The sequence below is a fragment of the Pygocentrus nattereri genome, chromosome 24, assembly GCF_015220715.1.
Source record: "Pygocentrus nattereri isolate fPygNat1 chromosome 24, fPygNat1.pri, whole genome shotgun sequence".
Taxonomy (NCBI): Eukaryota; Metazoa; Chordata; class Actinopteri; order Characiformes; family Serrasalmidae; genus Pygocentrus; species Pygocentrus nattereri.
In genome coordinates this window covers 14,904,698-14,931,648 of record NC_051234.1, presented here as the reverse complement: position 1 = coordinate 14,931,648, position 26,951 = coordinate 14,904,698, and the positions used below count along the sequence as shown (strand labels likewise).

At 38.8% G+C, this 26,951-nt stretch overlaps 2 protein-coding genes across 11 annotated transcripts in view; both read left to right on the top strand.

Moving 5' to 3' along the window:
- Positions 1 to 5,919: 5,919 nt before the first annotated feature.
- On the top strand, positions 5,920 to 9,648 carry osr2 (odd-skipped related transciption factor 2). 2 transcript variants are annotated; one of them, XM_017722177.2, is made up of 4 exons: positions 5,920 to 6,219; positions 7,561 to 8,272; positions 8,620 to 8,719; positions 9,128 to 9,648. In XM_017722177.2, the coding sequence occupies exons 2-4, from the start codon at positions 7,620 to 7,622 to the stop codon at positions 9,308 to 9,310; spliced, it is 936 nt and encodes a 311-aa protein (XP_017577666.1). In that variant the 5' UTR covers positions 5,920 to 6,219; positions 7,561 to 7,619; the 3' UTR covers positions 9,311 to 9,648. The 2 variants fall into 2 exon arrangements, with proteins under 2 accessions (XP_017577666.1, XP_017577669.1); XM_017722180.2 differs by having other exon boundaries at positions 5,922 to 6,219; positions 9,210 to 9,648.
- Positions 9,649 to 12,372: 2,724 nt separating this feature from the next.
- Positions 12,373 to 26,951, top strand: part of LOC108442230 (vacuolar protein sorting-associated protein 13B) — a 401,016-nt gene continuing 386,437 nt past the window's right edge. For 8 of the 9 annotated variants that reach the window (XR_005129589.1, XM_037534077.1, XM_037534078.1 and 5 more), the window contains exons 1-3: positions 12,373 to 12,467; positions 13,737 to 13,901; positions 15,568 to 15,711. Coding sequence is in view for 8 of the 9 variants with exons in the window: in XM_037534077.1 (XP_037389974.1) it covers positions 13,755 to 13,901; positions 15,568 to 15,711 (291 nt within the window). In the remaining variant the exon portion in view is untranslated. Of the gene's footprint in view, positions 12,518 to 13,736; positions 13,902 to 15,567; positions 15,712 to 26,951 lie in introns of all 9 variants that reach the window. The other variant, XM_037534075.1, reaches the window with a different exon arrangement.

The window sequence follows — 26,951 nt, the reverse complement described above, 5'->3', positions numbered from 1 at the left end:
TGAATCAGTTTACTTAGTTTGATTGAATGGAAATGTGTGGCAAATAAGTTCATACAACTATTTTTAAGTGAGGACCAAAAGTCTGAGACCACTAGTGAAAATTCTTTTATTTTTGCATTATTTTCAATGTTTTACATTTTATTACAAAATCTTCATTACAAATGATATTATCAGTGTAACAATCGGAGTGAAAAGTGGAATCTTTGAAATATTTACTTGAATTTCAGAATTTATATTTGCTTTTGCATGCATTCCAACTGATATGGAATTTGATTATTAACAGTGACAAAAGTCTCTCATGAGTAGACCTAAAATCCCACAATTTCAGTGTGTACAAATTAGAAGAAACAAAAATAGAACTCGTTGGCAACAATTCAGCTCATCAGTTTTGGAGAAAGGAAGTTTTGCAAAATTTAACAAAATCAAAGTGTCTAAATACTTGTTTCCCCTCACTATATATTTTTGCTTTTTTCTGCCCATGAATACCTTTTGCTTAAAGCAGGTATTACACAGCTTTTTTGCATGCAACATAATTTCCATGCAGCTTTACATGATTACAAAGATGTACACAACATAGTTACTCCAGTAGTTAATTAAATTAGCAGCTCATGTTTTTGATACACGAATGGTTCTCACTACAAAGGTATCATCTTTGTTTATTTTTTTCTTTCACTGCCATTCTTTTTTCTGTAACTATATATCTGTCTGTCTGTTATCTATCTATTTAGGTTTTTCTAAATGAATGTTTAAGTGCCATTACAGTTGTAAGCTTGATGTCTTGCTCATCCAGTCCTAGAAGTTGATTGTGGACTGCTTTGCACTCTCCTCTTATGTAATACTTTACTGAATCCCAAATAAATCTAAGATTTGTGTAAAATTAGGGGGCATCAAAAGACTATAAAATAGCTACATAGATCCTGATCATTCCAGGTTAACAAAGAAGAAAAAACATACGACACAAGTAGCCTTTTGTGTCACCATTATCTGGCTAGTTAACACAGTTGTTTACAGATACATTAGCTTTGAGAATCACTCAAAAAAATAAACACAAAATGAATGTATGTCAGTTGTCCTAATCATATTGCTATGTCGATTGGCTGTTTTACAAAGCTGTTGAGGCTAAGTAGCAGGATGCTTTACATTATGCAACTCATCATGCAAAGTACATAAGTGCTACAGTCATATAAAAACCCATATATACCCATACAATTATGAATGTTACTAGTTGAAGTGTACTTTGGGGAACAAAGACCCCCACCCCCCCCAAAAAAACTACTAACACCCCCAAGCCAAATATACAAAAGCATTATAGAATGCCTGGAGGTATACACATTGAGAGCACATTGCTCTTGTGGCAGTGGTTATAGGTGTTTATTTCAGTGGTTAGAGATGCTCTTCAAACAAAGAATAGCAGTCACCCCCTAAAACTCAGCAGGAAGAATGATGTTTAGAAATTATACTGTTCCTCAGTTTCAAGCACATCAAAAAAAAACCCACTCCCACGTGCACGCTGCAACAGAGCAGAAAGACAGCATAAAACACTTAACCTGAGACATGTACAGGGGTCTCAGCATGTGGAAAGAGTACAACATGATTTCAGTGCACAGTTCTGGATCCATTAGTTCTACTGACAACTTTTCTTTCATTTTATAGGCCTTCTTATGCATGGTGTTCCACAATTGGTACTGAAACATTCTGCTGATAAAATATATTTTTAATATTTAAAGTTAAATATGAATTTGCAAATATAGAAGTAATGTGTCAACTGTAATGTGCATCATCGTCTAGTGGATATTTTTGTATGTAATTAGGGTTTTGGAAAAAACATAGTGATGCAATAGGTCAGGACTTCAGTGCTACCCAAATAGGGCATGGAATGTAAGGCTGATTTCTCTCAGGAAGGAGGAGGTTGAGGTCACCTTTTGTATGTGTTCTACAGATCAGACTTTATTCCCAGGGACCTCTCACACTCCATATAACCTGCACTGCTGCTGACCTTCACCTTCAATACATGCGGCCTTGTCATGAAGTTTGTCATGTGAACAAAAACATTGCATTTTCTACAGAAACTTTCCTGGAAGAGCATGTTTCACCTCACACAGGTTGTAGAACAGTTCTTATTCTCTTTTCTAAGTTTTAGAACTTGGAATAGAATGGTTTGGCAGTGAAAGTTATTGGAACAGTTTTTGAAATCATGAGTTATTTATGTAATAGTAAAAATATCAAAGCGAGTATTTACCACATCACGTTATGGAATGCAGAAAAGCACTTAATGAGTTATTGTTAAGAACTGTGAAGTGGGTGTGTATGAAATGTCATGTTGAGCAGATGAAAGCGGGTGTTTGTAAAAGCAGCCCCCCAAACTGCAGCAGGATGAGAGAGACAGGGGGAGTATAACCACAGCAGGGCAGATCAACCCACTGCCAACATGGACGACATCCTGTCTCACCATGCGCCTGTCTCTCTCGCAGTCTCTGAGCCTGTAGGAACAGCTCTTCACTCTGCCTGAAGCAAAACCCACCTCAGCAGCTGGAAAACACACTTCCCACTGCTATTCCAGTGCTACACTCCTTTACAGGTAAATACACACTTCTCTCAGAAACAAGAATCTCTTTCTACGACAATACATTCTTGATCCAGTACATAGTTCCGGCCTTGATCTCATCTAGAATAAACACGTGAATAGATCAACATGGCGCATCATAGACCTCATGGTTTGAACAAGCTGAGAAATAAGCTTGACCTCCTAGTTCCCTGCACTTGGGGTCTTGAGAGGCACTGAGATAATGACATCTAAAATGGCTGGACAGTAGGATCAACCGTTCAGACACAAATATGTAAGTGTGTGTGTACACAGCTGCTGGGGGAATCAGCAGCGTCTGTTTGGGTGGCTGAGAGCAGACTGCCACTGACTCGTTGTTAAGGGCAGCCATTATAGATCAAGTGTGTTGCTGCTGCAGCGTTGACACTTTTGGGAAGTCTGATTAACACACAGCTCATTGTGTATGTGTGAGTCTGTGATTAACATCAGCTGCATCAAGGGCTAACCATGTCCAGACAGACAGCTATGCAGCATCACAGCAAGTGATTAGTGAATATGAGCCACTGTTGATGAGTGTGGCCTGTGGCTATAGAGTGCTGTTAGAGGACGTCTGAAGGTTTATGTCTGAGACACCAAATGAAGCTTTATATACCTCAGTATCAGTTTACTCATACACCAGTCAGATACTGAGGTACCATTTTCTATTTTTTAAATATCAGCACTGGACATGGAATTTTACACAAATAAATTTTGATATTGTTTTTTTATATTCTGGATTTTAATCCCTGATCTTTGCGTTCAGATGAAAAAGACTAAAAACATAAATAGTATTTTTTTAAGTATGCTTCAAGTTCTTTTTGCTTCTAAGTTATCTGAGTGGTTTAAGAACTCACAGAAATTAAACCCATGTTAGGTTTTATTTTTTACAGTTTGGACCACAACATGCTGACTTATTTCAACATCTAAATGTTGTCGCGCAACACATCAAGAGACATCAACAGTCACAAAGACATGTGAGACAAAAGGTTTAAATGTGTCAAATGAATATATTTCCTTACCACACTTAATGACATAGAGAGGTCTAAACTTGTCTGCTTACAGACATGATACAGAAAAATGTAAAAACGAAAATGAAAAATCATGTCATTTTAGATCAATGCCAATAATTCTCAAAATTATGCTGTGTAGGTCTATTTAATGGTTATTTCCATTTTGAATGGCAAACACTTGAGTCTTTAACCCCACTGTCTGTATGTTCATTCAGATCATTTAATAAACACACATACCAAAGCACTGAAAGCAAAACATAGGGTTTATTTAAAGAATTTTTTGAAGTGGTCTGATGCAATCTGGTAACAGTTTTCTTATTTACTATGTCATGGGCCTTAATGTACACAAACCCCCACCTCATCTTATCATGAATATTGTTTCACTTTAAAACTTTGTTGTTAAATGTGTTTACTGAGTGGATGCAATGATTTTTAGAAATGTGTTACCATTTAATTTTTCTTCTGTCATTTGAGTAGATTCTTCTAAATATCCTGCACAGTACTCTGTAATTATTCTGCTTTTGCACCAGAAATGTTATTATTTTATTCTAGCACTTTACATAGATGGACAAATAAACATATATGCTTATATTATTATGGCCTATATGGGTTATCTATTATTGTCTAATTCCATTACTTAGTGACACAGACAAATTTGAAATATATTATATTCGAGTTCGTTCTGTTACTTTGTGCTTATTAAACATTGAGCTTCACCGATGCCACTGTATTTGTGCTTTATGACTAGATTTTTAGTGATCCCTCTGTGGCCGATAAGCGGCGCTGTATACCTGTTAAAAAATAGTCCTATTACTGGGGACGAGCGCCTTGAGGCTGGATTACTGGTGAGCTCGGACTGTACGTAGACTACATCTTCCATATATCTCGCAATATAGGCAACTATTGAAAATGTACTCGATATAAGAATAAGGACTATTTAAAGTATTAAGACGAAAACGCACGTTTTATCACAGCACGTTATTTTACTAAATTAAGTAAAGATGGCAAACAAGAGACTGCATTGTATTTATTTAATGTATATTAGAGAGCTTTCTCTAAATCCTATTTGCTTGCTTCACGGGGACTGATTTGACGTCACTGGTGCAGCTTTCTTCGTGCTGCCAATTTACCTGAAAAAGTATCATTACCTAAGGCTATTTCAACATATTGAAGTTCTTTAGAACAAAGTTGTGTGTCATGAATGGATCAGTATGCTCATTAACTTAAAACTCATGGCAGGTCTGATGCAAAATCATCTAAATCACGTCATGATAATATGTGTCGGGCCATAATAAGCCCTTGTGTCGTTTTAAATGAATCGTGTTTTCCTGCAGTCTATTGTATGTGTACAGTTTTCCATAAAAGAAAAGACTATTTATGTAGCAAAAAAGTACGTTTTCTTAAAAAAATGGCAACAAATAATTTCGTGCGCTAATATAATCAAATAATAATCTTGTTAGTTCATTAGTGCCATTAAAAAGACAAAGCAATTTTTCTCTGCAATATTGAACAAAATTTTAGCACACTGTGTTGAATACATTGTATTGTTTCTGTGTTCAAATGTGAATGTACTTGAATCTTGATATTATTGAAAACTCAGAAAAGATTGCTACCAATACCACAAAAAACATAAAGCAGTCCATTTCGATGTACTGGAAAAAACATAGACTATATGCTGCAGTCAGTCAGGTTTTATGGAATATATTTTGACTAATATCTTTTTAAAAGCTTTCCCTTTCCCCTCTCTCACTAGGAGGTTAGAAATGTTAGGACCAAATTGTAAGTGGAATGGCAGATTCAGAATCTGCTCCTTGTTGATTTAAAAATTAGCGATGTCAATACAGAGATATAAGATCCTAATAAAAGAATCTTGTTTAAATACATAAACTAAATTCATAACTGCAAATGTTTATTAAAAATATGTAAAACATAGCCTGTATGGCAATGCGTGTACGAGAAATGCGAATCCTACCAACACAATAACAGCTTATGGCAGGGCCAACACGTGCCAGCAATTTATGCAATAATTACACGCTTGGATGTTTGTTTCATTTCGGTCATTAGACCACGGTTTTGAGGCAAGAACTGGGCTTAAAACATTTTCCCCGATGTGCTTTAATGTCTCCCGAAAACTGTCTATCGTCCAAAAATGTTACAGTTTAGATTTGGGGTGTCAGATGCGTGTTGAGCTGTGCGACGTCCCCCGGAATCTTAGTTGCTATCCAAACACAAATAAACAGAGAAAAGCATTGGAGTAGCTAGCGGGTGGAGGCGTGTCGAGGGCGGGCTGAACGCTCCAGAGCTGCAGCCCTGAAAAGTGCTGGACCCGTTGCCCCTCGCTCGCATTTGAGGCAATCTGGCAACAGGGCTAAGAACTCACACACCTCTCAACAGCACGAAGGCTGTGCGCGTCCTGCAGTGCATAGGAACATTGTGTTTTTATGTTTAAACGTTGAGTTATTACGCTTAAACCATCCCGCCAGCTAAGGCAGGGTGTGAAGTTTACATGGACAATTTTCTAAGACTTGTACTCGCGGTACACCGAACTTTGTCGTCTTTTTCTGGTCATTGTGGATTACTGAGAAACGGCACTCGCTGAGCGCGACCATTGACATCCATTTCTGAGGGGTAAGAATCCGAATTAGGCTATTTGTCTCCTGTAATGTAGCTATCTTATTCCATAATGTGGCCACAATGTGTAAGAGGTGAAAATTAAGGCTTTCCACCAGTTCTTTGACCAACAAACACAAGACGGTCGAGTACATAGTACAAGGTGGAGGATTAATTGAATGCAACATTTCACGCCAGTTATTCTACGCTTTCAAATGAATACAGGCACGGTGTTGTTCAGTACTTGCACCTGTAGGCATTATTTGCAGGAACAATAATAGCACCATTTGTCATTCAACAGCCTATCGACCTTGTGTCAGTACTGCTGACAATTGTGCTTTAACGTGTAGTATCTTACAGTATTTTTTATATATATATATATATATATATATATATATATATAACATATCTATATTTATGACCATATAAGATATATATCCAGTATCTTATATTTACAACCACATCAAAAGGTTTTCTTTCTAATTATAAGGCTAGATTAAATATAATATCCGAAGTCTAACAACATCACCTACGAAAATAGTTTGTTATCTTTATGACATCTGTTACACTACACTGACATTGTGTAATTTGCAATCTTAACGGTAATAATTTTATATAGACCATTATTTTAAACGTCTAGGCTGGAATATTTACAAGTCCATTTTTATACTAAAATCCAGACCTTGAAATTACTTGGCTTGATTTGAGCAGCTTGTAACCTTCAGACTATCTCTGAACTGCAACAACACTTGACTAATGCAGTAATACATTTCAGGACCAGATGAAGTCAGTAATCGTTTTCAGTCAGAAGTTGTGACAGTGGTGATAAGCGAAAAACGAATTAAACATTCATTCCTAATGCTGGGGTGGCCAGTGTAAGGCATGGTAAAAGTGGTCAAATCGTGCTCTTCCTTACGTGAGTAAGCCTGCTTGGTCGGCGATCATTCAGAGATGGGGTCATTCACTGTCTGTGATTGGCTCCACACCGTGCTCAGCCAAAACCGCTGGGATTCCCTCCGTGTTTTTATGCCAGTATCTACCTGCCATTGTAAACAGGTCGATTAGACTTGAATGCATTCAAAGGGAGAGCTTCCGGAACCTAATATCATACGAGTTTTAAGTTCCGTTCATATATTTGTTATGCTTCGGCAGGTTAAATTTATTGCTGATTTAATACATTTTGTGGTTTTGCCTAAGAGTTCCCTGCGTTTCCATCTCCCTGTTTTCACTTTACAAACTGAAAACACTGCAGGGGCAACACAAATAAAATCGCAATTATAACAAATTGGGTGTACGCAGATTTGAGTACCGGACTGCAACACTAATTACAACTATTGTTTGTTTGTTTGTTTTTAATAGGAACCCACTGGATATTAAGTTGTTAGATCGAATCTTTATTCTGAGGCCTGCTGCTGAAAATGGGAAGTAAAACTTTGCCGGCCCCAATCCCGCTACACCCGACCCTACAGCTCGCCAACTACTCCTTCCTGCAAGCGGTCAACACCTTCCCCGCCGCCGTCGACCACCTGCAAGGACTCTATGGCCTCAGTGCAGTGCAGACGATGCACATGAACCACTGGACTTTGGGCTACCCTCACACGCAGGGACTGCGCTCCACTATCACAGAGATGGCAGCGGCGCAGGGCCTCATTGATCCCCGATTCCCCCTCCCTGCCCTACCGTTTGCTGCCCACCTCTTTCATCCAAAACAAGGGGCGATAACGCACGTTATTCCAGCTCTGCACAAAGACAGACCCCGGTTTGATTTTGCAAACCTTGCCATTGCGGCTACACAAGAGGACCCACCAAAGGCTGGCGATCTGTCGAAGCTGGCGGCTGGTCTTGGCGGCGCGATCTCAGAGCTGAATAAACTTTCACCGGACAGAAAGCCCCCGCGCGGCAGGCTCCCGTCCAAGACCAAAAAGGAATTTATTTGCAAGTTTTGTGGAAGGCATTTTACCAAGTCCTACAACTTGCTCATTCATGAGCGCACCCACACAGATGAGAGACCTTACACCTGCGATATCTGCCATAAGGCCTTTAGGAGACAGGACCACCTACGTGATCACCGGTATGTACTAACATATAACTAAATAACTTCGCTTTTTAACCGCAGAGGAGAGAACTTAAACTCTTAGATCTTTCTCCCATTTATGTCATCGTGATCACGTTCACTCAACAGCACGCACCATTCTGTCCGGCAAAATCAATAGTTATAAAGTTATGGTTTATATTCCGAGCACATTGTGTTACAGTGATTTGCATCGTGAGCAGGACTGTCTGTGGACACTAAAGCCCTATCAGACATAACCTGTGTGTGTATAAGTCTTCAAACGTCGACCTGCGACTATGCGAAAATACACAGGTTGTCACCGACGGTAACTAACTCGTGTTCCTGCTTGTTGGTTCTGATTTCAGATACATCCACTCCAAGGAGAAACCTTTCAAATGTCAGGAGTGTGGAAAAGGATTTTGTCAGTCGAGGACTTTGGCTGTTCATAAAACGTTGCATATGCAGGTGAGAAATTGCCCCTTTTTAACAATTTGCAAAACTATAATTTACCTGCTTTTTGTTTATTTTTCTTCTTTTTTCAACATGACGTGTAATAATTAGGCTAAGTAGTAGCCTTAACAGTGCATGCGCATTGTGCAAGGGTTTATTTGAGTGTTATTGGATGATATAGAAAAAAACTAAACATCGGTTTGGGCAAATTCAACCGATACAGTAAACTCTTGCTGGGCATGGCTGTAATGTATTTCATTATTTGGAAAGATTGTGTTATCGTAATTAAGTGCTGTCTGAGTTCTACTGGTTTAGTCGTCTATGTAAAGTAACAACAGTCCTAAAATAAGGCAACTTTAAAATTAAACACCTACGATTAAAACCTAAAGGGAATAATCATTTGCTTGCTTCAAATCTAAACAGGAGTCTCCTCACAAATGCCCCACATGCGGAAGAACCTTTAATCAAAGAAGTAACCTGAAAACTCACCTTCTCACCCATACAGACATCAAGCCCTACTCCTGTGAGCGCTGCGGAAAGGTGTTTCGGCGCAACTGTGACCTGCGACGGCATAGTTTGACACATACACCCCACCGGGACTACTAGCTGCATGGACTAGAAAGCTAAAACAAACCAAATACCGAACGGACAAACAAACTTGTCAACAGCGACAAGTTCAGCTGTGAAATGATTGTGAACAGATCTCACGGGGAGGTCTTGTGACCTAAGGGCAGAAAGCACCCAAAGCAGGGGACAAACTTACAAGCTGCGTTTCGCTGCGGCAACTCTCTGGACTTTTGTATATAATCTAGTGTTTTTTTCCCCATTTGTATTTCCTTCTTTCGTTTTTTATTACCTCTGTATCTGCATTCAGACGTGTTGCGAATTGTGTTCAAATGTGGAAGTTTGTAAACTGCATTGTAGAAATAAAATAATGAATGTGAGGCGGTAATCTTTTCTTGGCACGGGATTGTTTGGCCTAATTATACGATTTTTTTCTTATTTAATTCTGTCTGTCTGTCTGTCTGTCTGTCTGTCTGTCTGTCTGTCTCAATTTTCAAATATTGTCCACTCTAGGCTACGCACTAAACTTGCTTCTTGTTTTATATCGCAAGACCTGTGGACAAAAGTAGACAATATTTAAAGGAATAAAATTAGTGAACTTATTTATCACAATACATCGCTTTGGTGGTCATAAGAGGTCCTAAGGCCTGACTGAAACTCTCAAAAGAAAAAGATCTTCATTATTTTAAAATATTACCACAAAAATTCTTCTTCTTCTTCTTCTTCTTCTTATTATTATTATTATTATTTTTATGCTACAATATAAGCATATATTTCATGCGTTTGCAAGCCTTTTTACCTATAATGAGCTACAAACTAAAATAAAAATATGCATGCTTATTATTATCATTATTATTATTACCACTGTTGTTTTGGTATTTTTTTCTGTTTCTGTCATAGTTATATTTTAAGGTCAATTACAAGATTAGATTTAGCCTTTCGCTTATTCTCGTATTCTGATCATTCCTATGCCTGTAGTTTATTGTCAAATCCAAGATCCTGCCTTAATTCTGGATCCTTCGATATTTATAGGCACCTAATTCTATTAATTCGACATTTTAAGTGAAAAACGTAAATCGATTATTAAATCATAATAGATTCTGGAAAACTCTTATCAGAATTATGACCAAAATTAAACAACTTGGTCTTCCAATAACTGCATGGATAAAATATAAACTATTCCTGTGGAACCAACATCCACAATTGAATTAAAGAAATTCAGATAACTCTTTATTTTATTGTATTTTATCTCATTTTATGTTAATTGTGTGTTGGAACTGTCTGCATCGTCTTATCTTGGGAAAATGTATATAAAGCCCACGAATTTAGTCCACCTTGACTTTTAAAACACAGCGACAAACCACCGAGTTTTCGAATATTGGTTGAAGAAAATAAGGTGAGATAAGGAGTAGCCTAATATAGGTTTACTGTTTATCCACAGACTACGCTTAAGTGTGATACTCATGCTGATTTTTTTCTGATAATGTTAGTCAGACAAATAATTTCGTACTATTCTTTGAGCACATACATTTCCCAAGCAGAGTTGATGATGTTCCATAGGTAATTATAACCCTAATATCGTGAATGGTGTAATAATCATTCCTCTATTATAATAAACCCTACAGTGGCCCTAAAAATGTTCAAGAGAACATGCTACCACTTGTCACTTGAAACAACTAATAAGAGTTGCAATTAAAACCAACGGATCTTTTATTATTATTGTTATTGTCATGGCTGTTGTTCAAAAAAGGGTAACACACATTATGTTTACAATACATAAGACCATCGGAGGAAAGCCTGAAAGATGTGTAGGCTGAACTGTTCCATGACCTATGCGACCGCTGTTTTAAAGTGTTATGGTAAGTTAACAGAATAAGACAGGCTTAGTCAAGAAAAAGATAAAAAGAAAACCAATATGTGTGGAACACATGCCAGACATGAGTTGTAATTCACTCTCGCCTAAATCAGTTTGCACGTATGTTATTTAATTAATGTGGGGCTCATCGTATTTTCGTAAACTTGCCTATGTTTAGAGCAAACTTATGTGAAAATGTAATAGATGAGGCAGTTTAACACATTAAAGGAACAGGCCAGCTCAAAATAGCTTGAAGCGGGAAATAGTCACTCTTGGAACGGGTTCAAATTCTAAATTATTCTCAACAACAGGCCCGTATTGAAATAACCTAAATGTTTCCCATACTAATCTCAAAGGGAGAGAAATTGAACAGAAATAAATAGCCACGGGGCAATGCTTCATATTGTGCTACCTTGCTGTTTTCTTTGCTCACCCGACCTTTCCTTTTCTGTCGTGATCTCGCTGACTTTCAGGGACACGAACACATATTTTGGAAAAATGCCAAATACATCGTCAGTATCAATTTGTCTGAGTGAAAGTGTATTGTGAGATTACAAAACACGTTTCCGAGACAGAATATTCCCCATTTATGATCGTTTTGACTATCTGATGAAATACCCTGTGATAATGGCAAATGCGTTTTTTTTCCCGGTCATATTTTATTCTGTTTTTTCAACCTACAGATTCGTGTTTAACACAAGTTTATGTCTGAAATGAGTTATAGTCTTTTATGAAAATTCGTTTTCGGAAAGAAACCAGACTTCTTGAATAAAGTCCAGATTCCACAGTATAGGTAATTTCATACATTTTTTCACACGTGCTTCACATTGTCTGAGATATATCCGAAAATGATTCCTCTGAGTTTGTGCTGGAAGGTTGCTGGAAAAGAAACAACTTTTCCTGAAAGGTAGTTGATAGACTAATGCAAGCTCACGTAGTCTAAAGGTAATGTCTTTTTTTGACGAAATAAAACAACCAATTTTGATGGTAATATTAACGAATTTATAACATGAAAGTAGAATACTTTTTGTGACAGTTTTGGTTTAGAGATTTTTTTTAAACAAACTTCAAACCTTAAGCCCAGCCATATCTGGTTTCTTTCCGCTTTATCAGTCCCCAACAAAAAGCAGTGCATTAGATGCATAATGTTGCACGTTTTTCTCAGTCAGGCGCCAGCTATTAATGCAAGTTTCAAGAAGCTCGTTTAAGGGAAGTGATGTCAATTCTTTTAGCGGAAGTCATCATTTTGGATGCGGAAGGTGCGATATTGACGTTTGGACTGTGAAAGCTAAAGCCATGAATCTAAGTGGAGCTGAGATATCTGACTGAATCGTCTGCGTTAGCGTAAGACAAACAAGTGTGCTAAAACTGTGGTTAATCGGAATGCGCAGAAGGTATTTGCTTTTGCGTCGACATCCCGACGGCTAGTTACATATGCCAACGCTATCTTGCTGAATAGCTAACCGGGCTAGTTAGCTAAGTTATCCAGCACCGTTATCCCAAATGCTAATGTAACTAGGGAACTTAGCTAACTCGATGGGTTAGACACGCTCTTAACTACTCCGAAAAAGTAGTGCAAGTGGTGGTTACTTGAAAAGATTTGTTGACTTGTCGTTTCACGGTGACGCAACGTTCGCCCAAGCTACGGTTTGTTTGGAAAGCAAACAGCCGCTTGTGGGGCTACCAGCTGTTTTGTTTTCTGATTTGGCTTTAGACTACCTGTATTATGTACCAATTTTCACAAAGCCTTAAATGTTCTGGTGATCTGAGTTAACATAACTATTTAATGAATAATCGGGAAACGACTACAGAAACATAGCTAACCTACGTAGCTAATAGCATCGGGAGCTAGTTGAGTAGCTGTATAGCTAGTTATGACGTGTGACTTACTGACATAAAAAGTGGCATTAGTAGTTATTACGAACACGTTGTTTATCTGTTTATTAACGCTGTAGCTGTATTGAAACACATTCTACGTATATTTAGCAGTTCGTAAATGCTTACATAATCAACATTAAGACCATAGCTGGATAGGTTCACCGAAGTGCTATTCACCTCAAGAGGTTGACCAGTACACCTCAACGGAGCAGTGTTAGTGTTATTAAACACCGTTAAAGCACAGAATCGTTTTGTCCTATCACACCTATTCTTAATTAGTTCCAAAATACGGTTAAGCTCTAATTTACAATCTTTAAGCTACGTTGCATGCTCAAAACCTAACTAGCATGTTAATGAAAATGTGCGTAATGCGTTTCATTTAAAGTGTCATTTACTCTATAAAGCATTCATGTAGTTCCTCTTGCTTTGTTGCACTGGCCTTAATGGCAGTCTCCTACTAAATATCTATACATTCCACATTTCGTTACTTTTGACTCATACAGACTTTATACAATGTGTTCGTTATACCAAGCAGCATTGTTCTAGGAGTTGCATTTTTCAGTAACTTTTTATTTTAGCTAAGTAGTAAAAGCTGTCAGTAGCCATATACTTTTTTTTATTGGCCTAATACAACCTGGAACTGAATGGCACACCAAGATGAATTTTCTTTGGTTCACTACTGTCATTCAGGTGAAATAAGGAAAGTTTAAGCTGATGGCTTATCTTTATACACAGGGTTAAGGAGCATTCAGGATGCTGGAGTCCTATGTCACTCCTCTGTTGATGAGCTATGTGAATCGGTACATTAAGAATTTGAAGCCATCTGATCTCCAGCTCTCACTATGGGGGGGGGATGTGGTGCTCAGCAAGCTGGACCTCAAATTGGACGTCTTAGAGCAGGTGAGACTTGCTTGGCTTGTTTTTTTAATCTTAAAAAGCAGTAGTTTCATAGGTCATTTTCAATACTTCATTGTCAGTTCTATTATGCACCTATTTTTTTGCAAGCTAAGTTCTGTAGTTAAATTTAAGAGGCATTGTGTTCTCTCTTATGTTTTTGCAAAACTTTGTTGTGCAAAGCTGTTGTTGGAACAAAGCCTTGTATCTCCAAAATGGTAACTTTACAGCAGAAGGAAAAACCTACTTTACTTTTAATGTCAGTGGAAACAGAAGTCCGTTCTTCATGAGATGTACATACAATGTAAAAGGTAACATGCATTTTCAGATTATGTAAAAAAAAAAAAAGACAAAAATAGAGAGAGGTTTTCTTTTGACAGCAGCAAAATGTATTTTATCAGTAATATTTATAATGTTAACCACACAGAACCTCTATTAACACTGAAAACTGTAACTGTCACTCTCTTATGGTGTAATTTGCAACGTGTTTCTGCAGTTTTGAGTTTTTGGTGTAGACATCTACATTTTCAGAGTTTTTCTTTATTCTACATGAACTTAAAACATACAATTTTGATTCCTGAGCAGAGTACCCTTGAGATATCAGTGTGTCTTTGAGCTTTTTTAACTGTTTGTACTTTTTATCCACTCTTCAAGCCCTTCAGTGCATTGTGGGAAATTTAGTTGAAATGTTGGTTTGTGTCTAAGCAGCAAAAAAGCACTCTGCTCTGTGCGTGTATTGTCAGGGATCACTGGCTCTCCCGTCTGCCGGGGGAGTAGCTTTTCATCTCAAACCACAGTCAGATTCCTTCCCTGTTCTCTATCTGTCAGCTGACATGAGGCCTACTTAGATGGATTTGCTAGAATATTTGCTTTGCTTTGTTATTTGGGGTACAGTGGCTTTTGCATTTGTAATATCTGGAACCAATCACTCTGCCATGTTGTGAGAATGTTTTGCTTCCCAAGAGTGGCCCAAGTTGCTCTTAGTGCTCTGAGAGACACACATGTACACACACACACAGAGTGATGGAGCCACTTATTGAAAGCAGCTTGTATCCTCCCACACTGAGAGTAAAGCTCTTGTTTGTAAGTCTGCTACTAATGCGATCCTGAAATCATGACAACAGTTTTGTTGAAACTTCAGAGGGCATCTTTATAGCCTGCAGAGTGGATGCTGTGTGTAATCTGCATAGGGATCATTGGGGATTTTCATAAGAGGAGTAAGAGTGAAAGACTTTGGGTTCTTGCACAGACAAGCTATAAATTCATGCAAGTGCTTCCTTCAGTGTGGGTTTAATTGGGAGTTTTTGGCTAGCAAGGGTGTGGGACCTGCAGCACTGTGTGTGGAGCTTGTCTCTCTGAGAGCAAGTTCCTGTCCTAAAGCAGCTCTCAGCCAGCTGCATAAATTACTCTCCTTGTGCTCTTTCAAACAACACAAATCCACCACACTATAATTAATTTTAAGAGGCCTTTAATTTAATAAGAAACAGCATGCTTTCTCTCAGCTGGCATTTTTCTCGCCTTTTATCTCTTGTTCTTATGCACAGCACAATGCTATAACTTATGGTCTGTTGTTTTCTGTGTGTATGTGCATGCATGTCTGTATGTGGTTTTTTTTTTTTTTTTTTTTTTTTTTTTTTTTTTTTTTTGGTGTGGTGTGGTGTATGTGGTGCAGGAGCTGAAGCTTCCTTTCACCTTCCTGAGTGGGCACATACACGAGCTGCGAATTCATGTGCCATGGACAAAACTGGGCTCGGAACCGGTGGTCATTACCATAAACACCATGGAGTGCATCCTTAAGCTGAAGGATGGTGTTCAGGTCAGTGACTTTCATATCACATGCACGCAGACATAGACTTTTTAAAAATATTTTTCACAATGGCCACTCCCTACCCCCAACCACCACCCCCAAAACTCTTTCTAAACTGTAGTTATGAGAAAAATAGAATAATTGATAAAAATAAAAATAAAAAATTTTTAAGTGAACTGCTGTCCATCACAGTTTGGTATAGTGGTTAGTGTGGATTATGTGTTTCCAAATGCTCCGATAGTCAAACGCTGTGCAGCAAGGCTGAGCTACAGCTACCCACAAAATTGTGCATCAGTATGCAGATAAAATATTTCTTTAATGTATGTATGCGCTTGTGCATGTGTGACAAAGATAAAGCCTCTGTGATCTTGCTTCTGTGCTAGTTTATGGTGGCTGTTTAGGCAGGCAGCACTGAGCTGTCATTACATTACTTCATTACTGCAGTAGTTCTAATACTTAGCATCAGATAAATTCCATAACCAAACAAAACATTAAACTTCAATCAGATCTCCATAATTCAAATAGTTGGAGTTTGATCTACATATTCAAAAGCTATGAGGAGAGGGAGAAAATACAGATGCTGGCATCAGCTAAAAGGATAGGCTATTTGAGAACCCCAAGAACAAAGGATCTCATCATTGTTGGTACCGCAATCAAGTGCCTAAAGTGTGCTCTGAAATCACAACTGCTGTGTTCGAATGACTGGAATCTGCAAGGCAAAGCCAAGAGCTGCCATTAGCAAGCTGTGCTCTCCTAGGAGAAGGAAAAGGGGCAGAGGCAGGAGTGGCATTGGAGCAGTTGAGAGGCAAGGTATGATGCAGGGTCAGGGAGAAGGAGAAAGACCACTGTCTGGAGCTGGAGAAAGGCAGTTGTACTAAAGGATCCTCTAAATTAACGTGTATATCTCTCAGAGCTCTACTGACATCAGCCTCTGGTATATGTAGTCTGTCATTTTTTTGCTCTGTGTACATACTTTTCATACATTCACTCCTAGCAAGCTAGCTCCCTGTTTCAGCAGCTACTCCCAGCAGGCCAACAGGTTGACACCACTTCCCTCACTGAAATATTTGTTATTGTAGCTGGATACAGCCATAAATATTTTGCTATTGAGAAATGGAGTGTGTGAGGTGTTTAAGGTGGATTTATTTTTTCAGAAGCAGTCAGTGGTTACCTGCGCCACCCATGCAGTAGGGCAACACAGAACATGGTAGCTACTGCACTCAAAAGGCCATATGGTTCTGTAGAAGCCTGTCTGAAGGGAACCAATTAAAGCTGATTATATAGACTGCAGCAGTAAAGCTCTGTAACACATGGGTTTGAGTGCTAATGCTGAATATTTTCCTGTGCAGCCACTACTGCTGGAGCAATCACATTCCAATGATTGGAAACTTTAATATGGTTCGTGTGTGTGTGTGTATGCCTTATAGCTTGGGGTCAGGGGGCTCTGCTGCTCTGGACTCGCATGTAATCTCCAAACAAGTATTTGTTACAGATGTTTTTTTTCTTTCTTTCTTCACAAAGGCTCTCAGTTTAGTAGGAGCCTTTGGAAAATTGCAAATGACATTTGGACAAATTATGCACTGGTATATTGACTCCTGAGAGACAGAGTTTGGAGCTAAGCCAGAAACTGAAAAAAAGTAAGTCATATTTGTGGATTCTTCCAGCCCTACTAAAGATTTAGCTCAAGATGTGTCTAGGTAACTCTAATCTTGTGTCAGACAAGGCATTTGGCAGACTGAAAGCTTGGGCTCATATAAGTAAACTTAACATAAGCGAAAAAGTATGAGGATCTCTTTGACTAAAAGTGTATAGGGCACAGTTATGAGTGTAATGTGGAATGTCTTTATAGTTTCAAGTCTTTCATGTTTGATTTTGTGGGTCAAGTTTAGCAGACAGCTTTTTGGTTGTGCTCACAGTCTTGATGGTATGTGTGGGAATGATTAATGAGATAATTGATATGGTTTGTTTTTGCAGTTCCAATGAGCAGCTGAGTATATTCCTGTAAAAACATCCTCAAGCCTTTTGAAGTTCATTAGAAATCTAAAGATTGCTTGGTAGGGGGGTGTCTGTGTGTGTCTGTCAGTGTGTGTCTGTGTCATTAGCACCCCTCTTTGATTCATATTCATATCAATCTCTCTCTCTCTCTCTCTCTCTCTCTCTCTCTCTCTCTCTCTCTCTCTTTCTATCTCTTTTTTCCCCCTGTTTCTCTCTCTTTTTCTTTTTCTGTGACATCAGCAACCCAAACTTTCAGCTCCCTCTGTTTTTCTCTTTGGCTGCCATGTGTGTTTGTATGTTTATGAGTGAGTCTGTGTATGTGTGTGTTTTTTTTTTTTTTTCTTTTTCTTTTTCAAAATTAAAGAAAAGCCAGAATCCTGTGTGCAGGCTTGAGTTGAGTGGATGGAGAACATACAGCCGCTGGACATTTGTAATCAGATCAACAGTAACTGGGTAATCTGGGTCTTTATGCTGCCGGAAATCTACCCTTTGATTTGCCAGCATGCACAGACCAAATAGCTTGCAGAGAATCTGTGCTACATCAGAGAGAGAGAGAGAGAGAGAGAGAGAGAGAGAGGGGAGGTGGAGAGAGAACCATAACAAAGGAAAAGCGTGAGGATTCCTGTATAGTTTACCAATATTCTGAAAACTGTGATGCCCATATTCCGAGGAAAAAATTTGAAGAGTGTGCGTATTTTATTAAAAGCTCTGTTCAGTGAAGTGTTTACTATTTGTCCTTGCCCTGGGGTGAACCTGTGAGTCAGCACATCACACTTCTGACCTCTGCAACCTTAACTGCTTGTCACTCTGCATAGCAAAAGCGTGTGTACAGACACACACAGTCACATGCACAGTGTAATTTCACAACAGTTCATTAAAGCAGGAGGCAGTGTTCTAGTGATTGAATCTGATATTGGGTAGTTTTACATAAAATGTTTGACTGTACGAGGGTTATTACATTTTAAAATTTTTCATTTAGTTTTTTATTTACTTTTTTGTTTTGATTTCAGTTTGTGTTAGATTTAAGTATGCAGTAATAGTTGTATTACTTTCTGATAAGTAGTTTTTTTTTTTTTTAGTTTCAGTTTTAGTAATTTGATTTTTTTTTGTCAGTTTTGCAGTAGACATAGTTTTGATTGGTTTCATGCTTTTGAGAACTGATGTTTTATTTTGATTAGTTAGAAAGCACCTATTTTTCATTGGTAGTTTTACGTAACTATAATAACCTTGCAGTGTAATTTTGAATGCGTGTTAGAATTCTAACAAGCAAACACAAAATTTTGAAAGTATACTGCTGTATAAGATTTGTGTGTGGGAAAACTTGTCTAATGCAATTTCCCCATAAATTTTGGCCAGTTAACATAGGATAATTCTGTAATTCTGTTGTGTAACAATTGTTTTACTTTTATTTTAGACATTACTAACCCAAAAAGTAATTTGATCAGCCTGTGGGTGGTGGAGTGTGAGGATAGGTTGTTGTATTTCTATTAAATTTTTATGCCTCACCCCCCTCTAAACCCATTCCCATCACCATTCCATAATTACACATTGTACAGCTTTTTAAAAAGTAAATAAAAAAAACTGACTCCTGAATGAAATGTTGACTGTTACATTAAAAGTAGTTTTTCACTTCAATTTCATTCATCCACATCCTCAGTGTAGATGGTTTAGCTAGATAAGCTTTAGCCAAGGATAATTCTTAATAAAAATATATGTTAATATGTTTGACACCCAGTGTTTAATTGTGGGAATACCATCGTTGAATGAATCATCGTCAAACTAGGGTTGGACCTGAAATACTTCAAAATGCTGAAATATTCAGGATCTGCGCTGTTAAAATCCTTGAAGTTATTTTTTGCATTTTTTAATTTAATTGCTGTGATTTGCCCCTTCCCCATTTCTTCTGTTTTTACATATTTGTCACACATGAATGTTTTAGATAATCATACTACTTTTGTAATTGGACAAAGATAACCCAAGAAAACAATTTAAATAGTGCTTTCCTTTATTCAAGAAAAAAGCTGTGTAGCCTTACCCTGCCCTGTGTAAAAAAAAAAAAAAAAAAAAAAAAAAAACACTATTTGCCTGCTTAGTTACTAAATAATTTACTGCCTATACCTGTTGAATGTGAACATAACTTAAATAGAACCTGTCTGGCAGTGTGAAGAAAGATGGAAGGTATCAAAAGCAGCACATGGTGCCTCATTCTAAGGAGATTCAAATACAGATGTGAAACAAAGTCATTGAAATCTACTAATCTGGAAAGGGTTATAAAGCCATTGTTAAGGCTCTGGGACTCCAGTGAACCTCAGTGAGAGTCATTATCCAGAAATGGAGAAAACTTGGAACTCCTGCACAGCGATGTAAAGGACTCACTGCAAGTTACTGCAAATGTTAACTGCAGTTGTTACAGCACGATACTGGATGGGGCAACCAGTTAATAACTTTACTATTAAAGTTACTTTTTCACATGCATGACAGGTTGTGAAATCTTATTCCTTAATAATTGGAAATGCCATTTATTGTCTTCATTTTATATTAAAATTATTCAGATTATCTGAAACATTTCAATCTGACCAAAAATGAAGAAATCAGGTGGGGCCTCATACTTTTCACAACACTGTATCTATTCTCTCTGTGATAGTAAAGCTGGGTCGATTGGAAAATCTGGTGGTGATGAAATAATTTTAGTTACATTGTTCCAAAACACATTCACCTCTGAAAAATCTCAACAGGTGATCATAAATGTGTCTAAGGTGGTAAACATGCCTTTATCCACCACAGTACAGACATGGTTTCAGGAACTGATGCGCTCTGTAATAACACTGCTGTTTAGAGAATAGCAGTTTAGTATGTAGTTAGCCACTCTTTTGTGTAGTTTATGTCAGTGCTTCCTGATTCTGATTCAGCAGCAAAGCAGATGGAAATGATAACTGGTCTCAGGAGTGTGCGCCAACATGAAACTGCACAGTGTGACCCTGTGAACTGTTTGCCTCTATAGGGGAAAAGAAACCATTGATTATTATTTTTTTTCTAATGATTTTAATGATAAGTTATCAGTTATCAATGAAATTATAGACTTTGGATCAGTTTGTGAATATAATGGTCACTGTCTCTTTTCATTTGCTGTTAATGTTAGCCCATTTCACAATGTTCTGCACTACAGTCATTATGTGCACTCTGACTCTCCTACCCAAACAACAATCTATGACACAATGGGTACACCTCAATTCTACACAGTTCTACACCAGTTATACCAGCAAACACATTAGTTGCATTTCTGCTGCAGTTCAACCAATATAAACACCTAACATTAGCTTAGCAGCTCAGAAATTCATGCCTTACTGAACTTAAAAAGACAAAAAAAAGATGCCAGGTGTTCAGTTCAAGCAGATAGGTAGGTTTAAAAGACCTAGCTCCTGGGGACATTTACATTTTGAATATTTCAAATATTCATGTAATATTTCAAGGTCCACCACAAGTGCCTATAATTTACTGCTCAAGTTTTTTTTTTTTGTATACTTTGAATAAATAATGGCCAGTTTGACATGCTGTAGGTTGACACGTGTGTGTATTAATTTATTCATCATCATTTATTTTGTGTGTGAGTGTGGTAAGTGACTGTGATTTTGGGTTGAGGCTGGTCTTGGAGTGGCTAAGAGGAGGCTGAGGTTACCATGATTACAGACACAGGAAATCTGTGTTGAATAAGACTACTGCTTCCTGTTGGTGCTGATTCAGCTCTGATTGATATGGCTGCCAATATGCTGCTAATCCAATCGTGGCATCCACATACACATGCCCTTTCATACCAACTTCATCTTGTTGTAACTTCTCCCTCCAAACATCAACATGTCCTCACCTATAGCAGAACAAAATTACCAAGCTGAAAACTGCTTGATTTGTCCAGAACTTTCCTTTATCGTTATAATATTCTGTGATTCGTTGAGGGTGTGTTGTATACCCTCTTTGTGTTGTGTGTTCTCTCTGTGCAACATATGCTGCGTGCACCAGCACTAGGTATATAAAATGGGTAATTGGTTGGTGTGTCTATGTTCATTTTTTATGCTTATCTAATAATGCTATTGCTGTAGGGTGTGTGTATGTGCTTGGTCTACACTACAGCCCATTACAATCACCCTCATGAACCCCCAGTCATAGCTTCAGTGCTTATCCAGTTAGACTAGAAGAGGAATACTAGTCTAGAGAGCACCAAGTTAGTCACTGAATGTAGCTCAAAAAGAGGCCATTGTAGGGCCTAACTGTTCTGAGCACAGGGAGTAATTGCTCCAGTGGTATTTCCACATGGACATAGTTCAGCACGCAACACTTTCAGACTGGGCTCAGTGCAGTTTTCTCTACATGGTTAGCTCCCATGCTCACGCCCACAGAAATATTCATTGGATTAATGTAATATAATATACTCGCCTGTACTCCAAATAAATAAGTGCCATCATTCTACCAGCTCTGCTGACCACAGAAAGGGATAGATTCTGAAAACAGAAACTTTTTTAATGCAAGTTGAGATGGTCATGACTCAAATCTGAGGAAGCAAAGTCAAGCGGCTGGTGTTGGAGGAACAGAAAGACAAAATTGAACCTTTTTTGTAGTGTTTAAGCTGTAGCCTGCTGGGCTAAGCTAACAGCACAGGCTTTGTTATAGCTAACCAATGCTTAAAAACACTGACTCAGAGCATAAAGATTGGTATCACACTTTCAAAATTCTGGTTTTGAAGTGACAAATTTAAAAAAATATAATTGTTGTGTGGTGCTTTGAGCTGTGCACTGTTGGGCTACATATGACACCCACCAGTACAGACTTGTTTTCAGTAACTGATGCTCAAATAAAACTTTATCAGAGGATGAAGAATCTGAGCGCACAATGTTGAGAGACTGGTGTTGGCAGTGACGGCAGAAATCAGATGTGTTTTGTAATGGGGCTGCGTGTGTAGATATTAGCAGACAATTTGCAATAAGGAAGAATTGCCACTCATTAATGTCTTCCGGATTTGTCACATGCTACATGACGTTGTTTCTGATTCTGATTTAGAAGCACAGCAATGGAAAAAGAAACCATAAGCGGTCTTGTGTGTCTGTGCCAGCACGGAACAGCACACTATTACCCTGGGAACCATTTGAATTTACAGGGTGAATAGAAACCTTTCATCAGAGAAGTCTTAGCTCAGAGAACTCTAAATTCAACTCACAAAACTAAACATGGATGGATGGATGGATGGATGGATGGATGGATGGATGGATGGATGGGAATTAACAGGCATGATTGCAGAGTCTGACACTTTTGTTGACCATGCACAAATGCTTGAGCCCATAGGATTTCACTTCCAGATTTTTGGGCCCTGCTGGTGCAGTAATTATTGCCTGCGTTGCTGAAGGAGAGACAGAGAAGGAATTTTGAAGGCATGTCATTAACTGAAGAGATAATAAACATAGTATGCTTCATGAATAGTATTGCCTGCCTGACATTAACCACATTGCTATTCCAAATGACCTACATGATTGCAATATACATGTGTGTATTATTTCCTAATTGCTTAAGTCTTTCACAAAAATGTAGTTATTTCCAGTTGACAACTGATGGGATGAAGAGGCTGTGAAGGTATATGTATATGAGTGTTAAGTGTATTGGTTCTGAATTTAGGAAAGAAGCCCTCTTTTGTACAGCTCAGCTCAAGAATGATTGTGAGGCATTAAAATGCATTACATGACCTGAGTATGATAGCACCTTCAAGAAGAGCCATTGCCTGCAAAGTACTTATAGCAAACTATACTTAGTTCTGCTTTATATGAACTAAAAATGGATACACAAATATTTCTTTTGGTGGAAAAAAATATCAGAATCACAATTTTTCCGAGTATGTTACAAATACAAGAACTTTTTTTTCTTGGTGAGTGGTTCATGTATGACATGTAACATACACTGCTCAAAAAAATAAAGGGAACACTTAAACAACACAATATAACTTCAAGTAAATCGAACTTCTGTGAAATCGAACTGTCCACTTAGGAATCAACACTGGCTTACAATCAATTTCACATGCTGTTGTGCAAATGGAATAGACAACAGGTGGAAATTATTGGCAATTAGCAAGACACACTCAATAAAAGAGTGGTTCTGTAGGTGGGGACCACAGACCACTTCTCAGTACCTATGCTTTCTGACTGATGTTTTGGTCACTTTTGAATGTTGGTGGTGCTTTCACACTCGTGGTAGCTTGAGACGGACTCTACAACCCACACAACTGGCTCAGGTAGTGCAGCTCATCCAGGATGGCACATCAATGTGAGCTGTGGCAAGAAGGTTTGCTGTGTCTGTCAGCGTAGTGTCCAGAGACTGGAGGCGCTACCAGGAGACGTGGAGGAGGCCGTAGGAGGGCAACAACCCAGCAGCAGGACCGCTACCTCTGCCTTTGTGCAAGGAGGAACAGGACCTCCAGCAGGCCACAAATGTGCATGTGTCTGCACAAATGGTTAGAAATCGACTCCATGAGGATGGTATGAGGGCCCAACGTGCACAGAAGGGGGTTGTTCTCACAGCCCAACACTGTGCAGGACGCTTGGCATTTGCCAGAGAACACCAGGATTGGCAAAATCGCCACTGGCGCCCTGTGCTCTTCATAGATGAAAGCAGGTTCACACTGAGCACATGTGACAGATGTGACAGAGTCTGGAGACACTGTGGAGAGCGATCTGCTGCCTGCAACATCCTTCAGCATGACCGGTTTGGCAGTGGGTCAGTAATGGTGTGGGGTGGCATTTCTTTCTAGGGCCGCACAGCCTCCATGTGCTCGCCAGAGGTAGCCTGACTGTCATTAGGTACAGAGATGAGATCCTCAGACCCCTTGTGAGACCATATGCTAGTGCGGTTGGCCCTGGGTTCCTCCTAATGCAGGACAATGCTAGACCTCATGTGGCTGGAGTGTCAGCAGTTCCTGCAAGATGAAGGCATTGAAGCTATGGACTGGCCCGCCCGTTCCCCAGACCTGAATCCGATTGAGCACATCTGGGACATCATGTCTCGCTCCATCCACCAACGCCACGTTGCACCACAGACTGTCCAGGAGTTGGCAGATGCTTTAGTCCAGGTCTGGGAGGAGATCCCTCAGGAGCCACCTCATCAGGAGCATGCCCTTTAGGGCACGTGGAGGCCACATACAATACTGAGCCTCATTTTGACTTGTTTTAAGGACATCACATCAAAGTTGGATCAGCCTGTAGTGTGTTTTTCCACTTTAATTTTGTGTGTGACTCCAAATCCAGGCCTCCATTGGTTAATAAATTTGATTTCCATTGATGATTTTTGTGTGATTTTGTTGTCAGCACATTCAACTTTGTATAGAACAAAGTATTCAATGTGAATAATTCATTCATTCAGATCTGGGATGTCATTTGAGTGTTTCCTTTATTTTTTTTGAGCAGTGTGCTAAACAGACCAAACAGCAAATGGACTATTAACAAGAACTAATAAAATAAAAAATAAAACGCAAATAGAATATAGTAGAAAGAGTATTAAAAAACAGCCCATGTGAAAGAAGCTCAGGAGATTTGCATATAAAATGTGTATATCTGTATCTATGGAGATCTGATTGTATGTTCTTGTATGTACGCAGGTAGACATGTACTACAAAAAAGTATGCTGTACAAACTTACATTATTAAATTATATACAGAATATTACAGAGTAATACGAAAGTTTGTGAAAATGTACTTGTACAGTAGTGCAAATAAGCATTAAACTACTGGAGGAGTTATACTGCAATGCTGTAAGGAAGCTATGAGAAGCTATGAAAATCTTTGTCAATTTACTCACCATTCTGCTGCTACAGTATTGACACCAGTATGATTTTTTTCACAGTAGTAATGTTGGTAACATTGTGCTTGTGGAAAGCTAAGATTGACTTGCATATGTTTTATGTGAATAATTTATTCTTCATATTTAGAAAATGCTCCAAAACTTCACTTCTTTTGTAACTTTCACCTAGGTTGTGGGCTATATGATGATAGTTTATCGTCAGTGTGAAACATTGAAACGTAAAAAGTGCATTGTGATTAAGAGAGCATAAGCAGTCCAAACATTGATTTAAGATCATTGTACTCAAGTAAAAGTGGGATAACCAGAGAGATGAAGGAAGTAGGCAGGAGTACTGTGAGGCAAGTCGCATAGCGAAAAGAATGGTGGCAAAGGCTCAGGCCTATGATGAGCTGTATGAGAGGCTGGACAGTAAAGGAGTAAAGGACTTGTATCGTTTGGCTAAACAGAGAGCTGGAAAGGATGTACAGCAGGTTAGGCTGATAAAGGATAGAGAGGGAAATGTACTAGTGAGTGAACAGAGAGTGTTGAGTAGATGGAAGGAGTACTTTGAAGAACTAATGAATGAGGAAAACGAGAGAGAGAGGAGGACAATGGGGATCAGGAAGTGCAGAGAATTGGTAAGGTGGAAGTGAGGGCAGCTTTAAAAAGGATGAAGAATGGAAAGGCAGTTGGTCCAGATGACATACCTCTGGAAGTATGGAGATGTTTAGGAGAGAAGGCAGTAGACTTTTTAACCAGGTTGTTTAACGAAATCCTGCAGGGTGAGAGGATGCCTGATGAGTGGAGTAGTAGTGTACTGGTCCCCATTTTTAAGAGCAAGGGTGATGTGCAGAGCTGCAGTAACTACAGAGGTATAAAGTTGATGAGCCCACACCATGAAGGTATGGGAAAGAGTTGTTGAAGCAAGGCTAAGGCGAGAGGTTCAGATCAGTGAGCAGCAGTTTGGTTTCATGCCCAGAAAGAGTAGTAGAAGTACAGAGAAGGTCAGAAGGAGCTACATTGTGTCTTTGTGGATCTAGAGAAGGCATATGATAGGGTGCCAAGAGAGGAACTGTGGTACTGTATGAGGACAGGTAAAGGTGGATGACTTCAAATATCTTGGGTCAACCCTCCAGAGCAATGGACAGTGTAGAAAAGAGGTGAAGAACAGGGTGCAGGCAGGATGGAGTGGGTAGAGACGGGTGTCAGGGCTGATGTGTGACAGAAGGATAGCAGCAAGAGTGAAAGGGAAGGTTTACAAGGCAGTAGTGCGTCCTGCTATGATGTATGGTTTGGAGACTGTGGCTCTGTCTAAAAGACAGGAGGCTGAGCTGGAGGTGGCGGAGATGAAGATGCTGAGGTTTTCATTGGGAGTGACAAGGATGGACAAGATTAGAAATGAGCAGATCAGAGGGACAGTGAAGGTGGAGCAGTTTGGAGATAAAG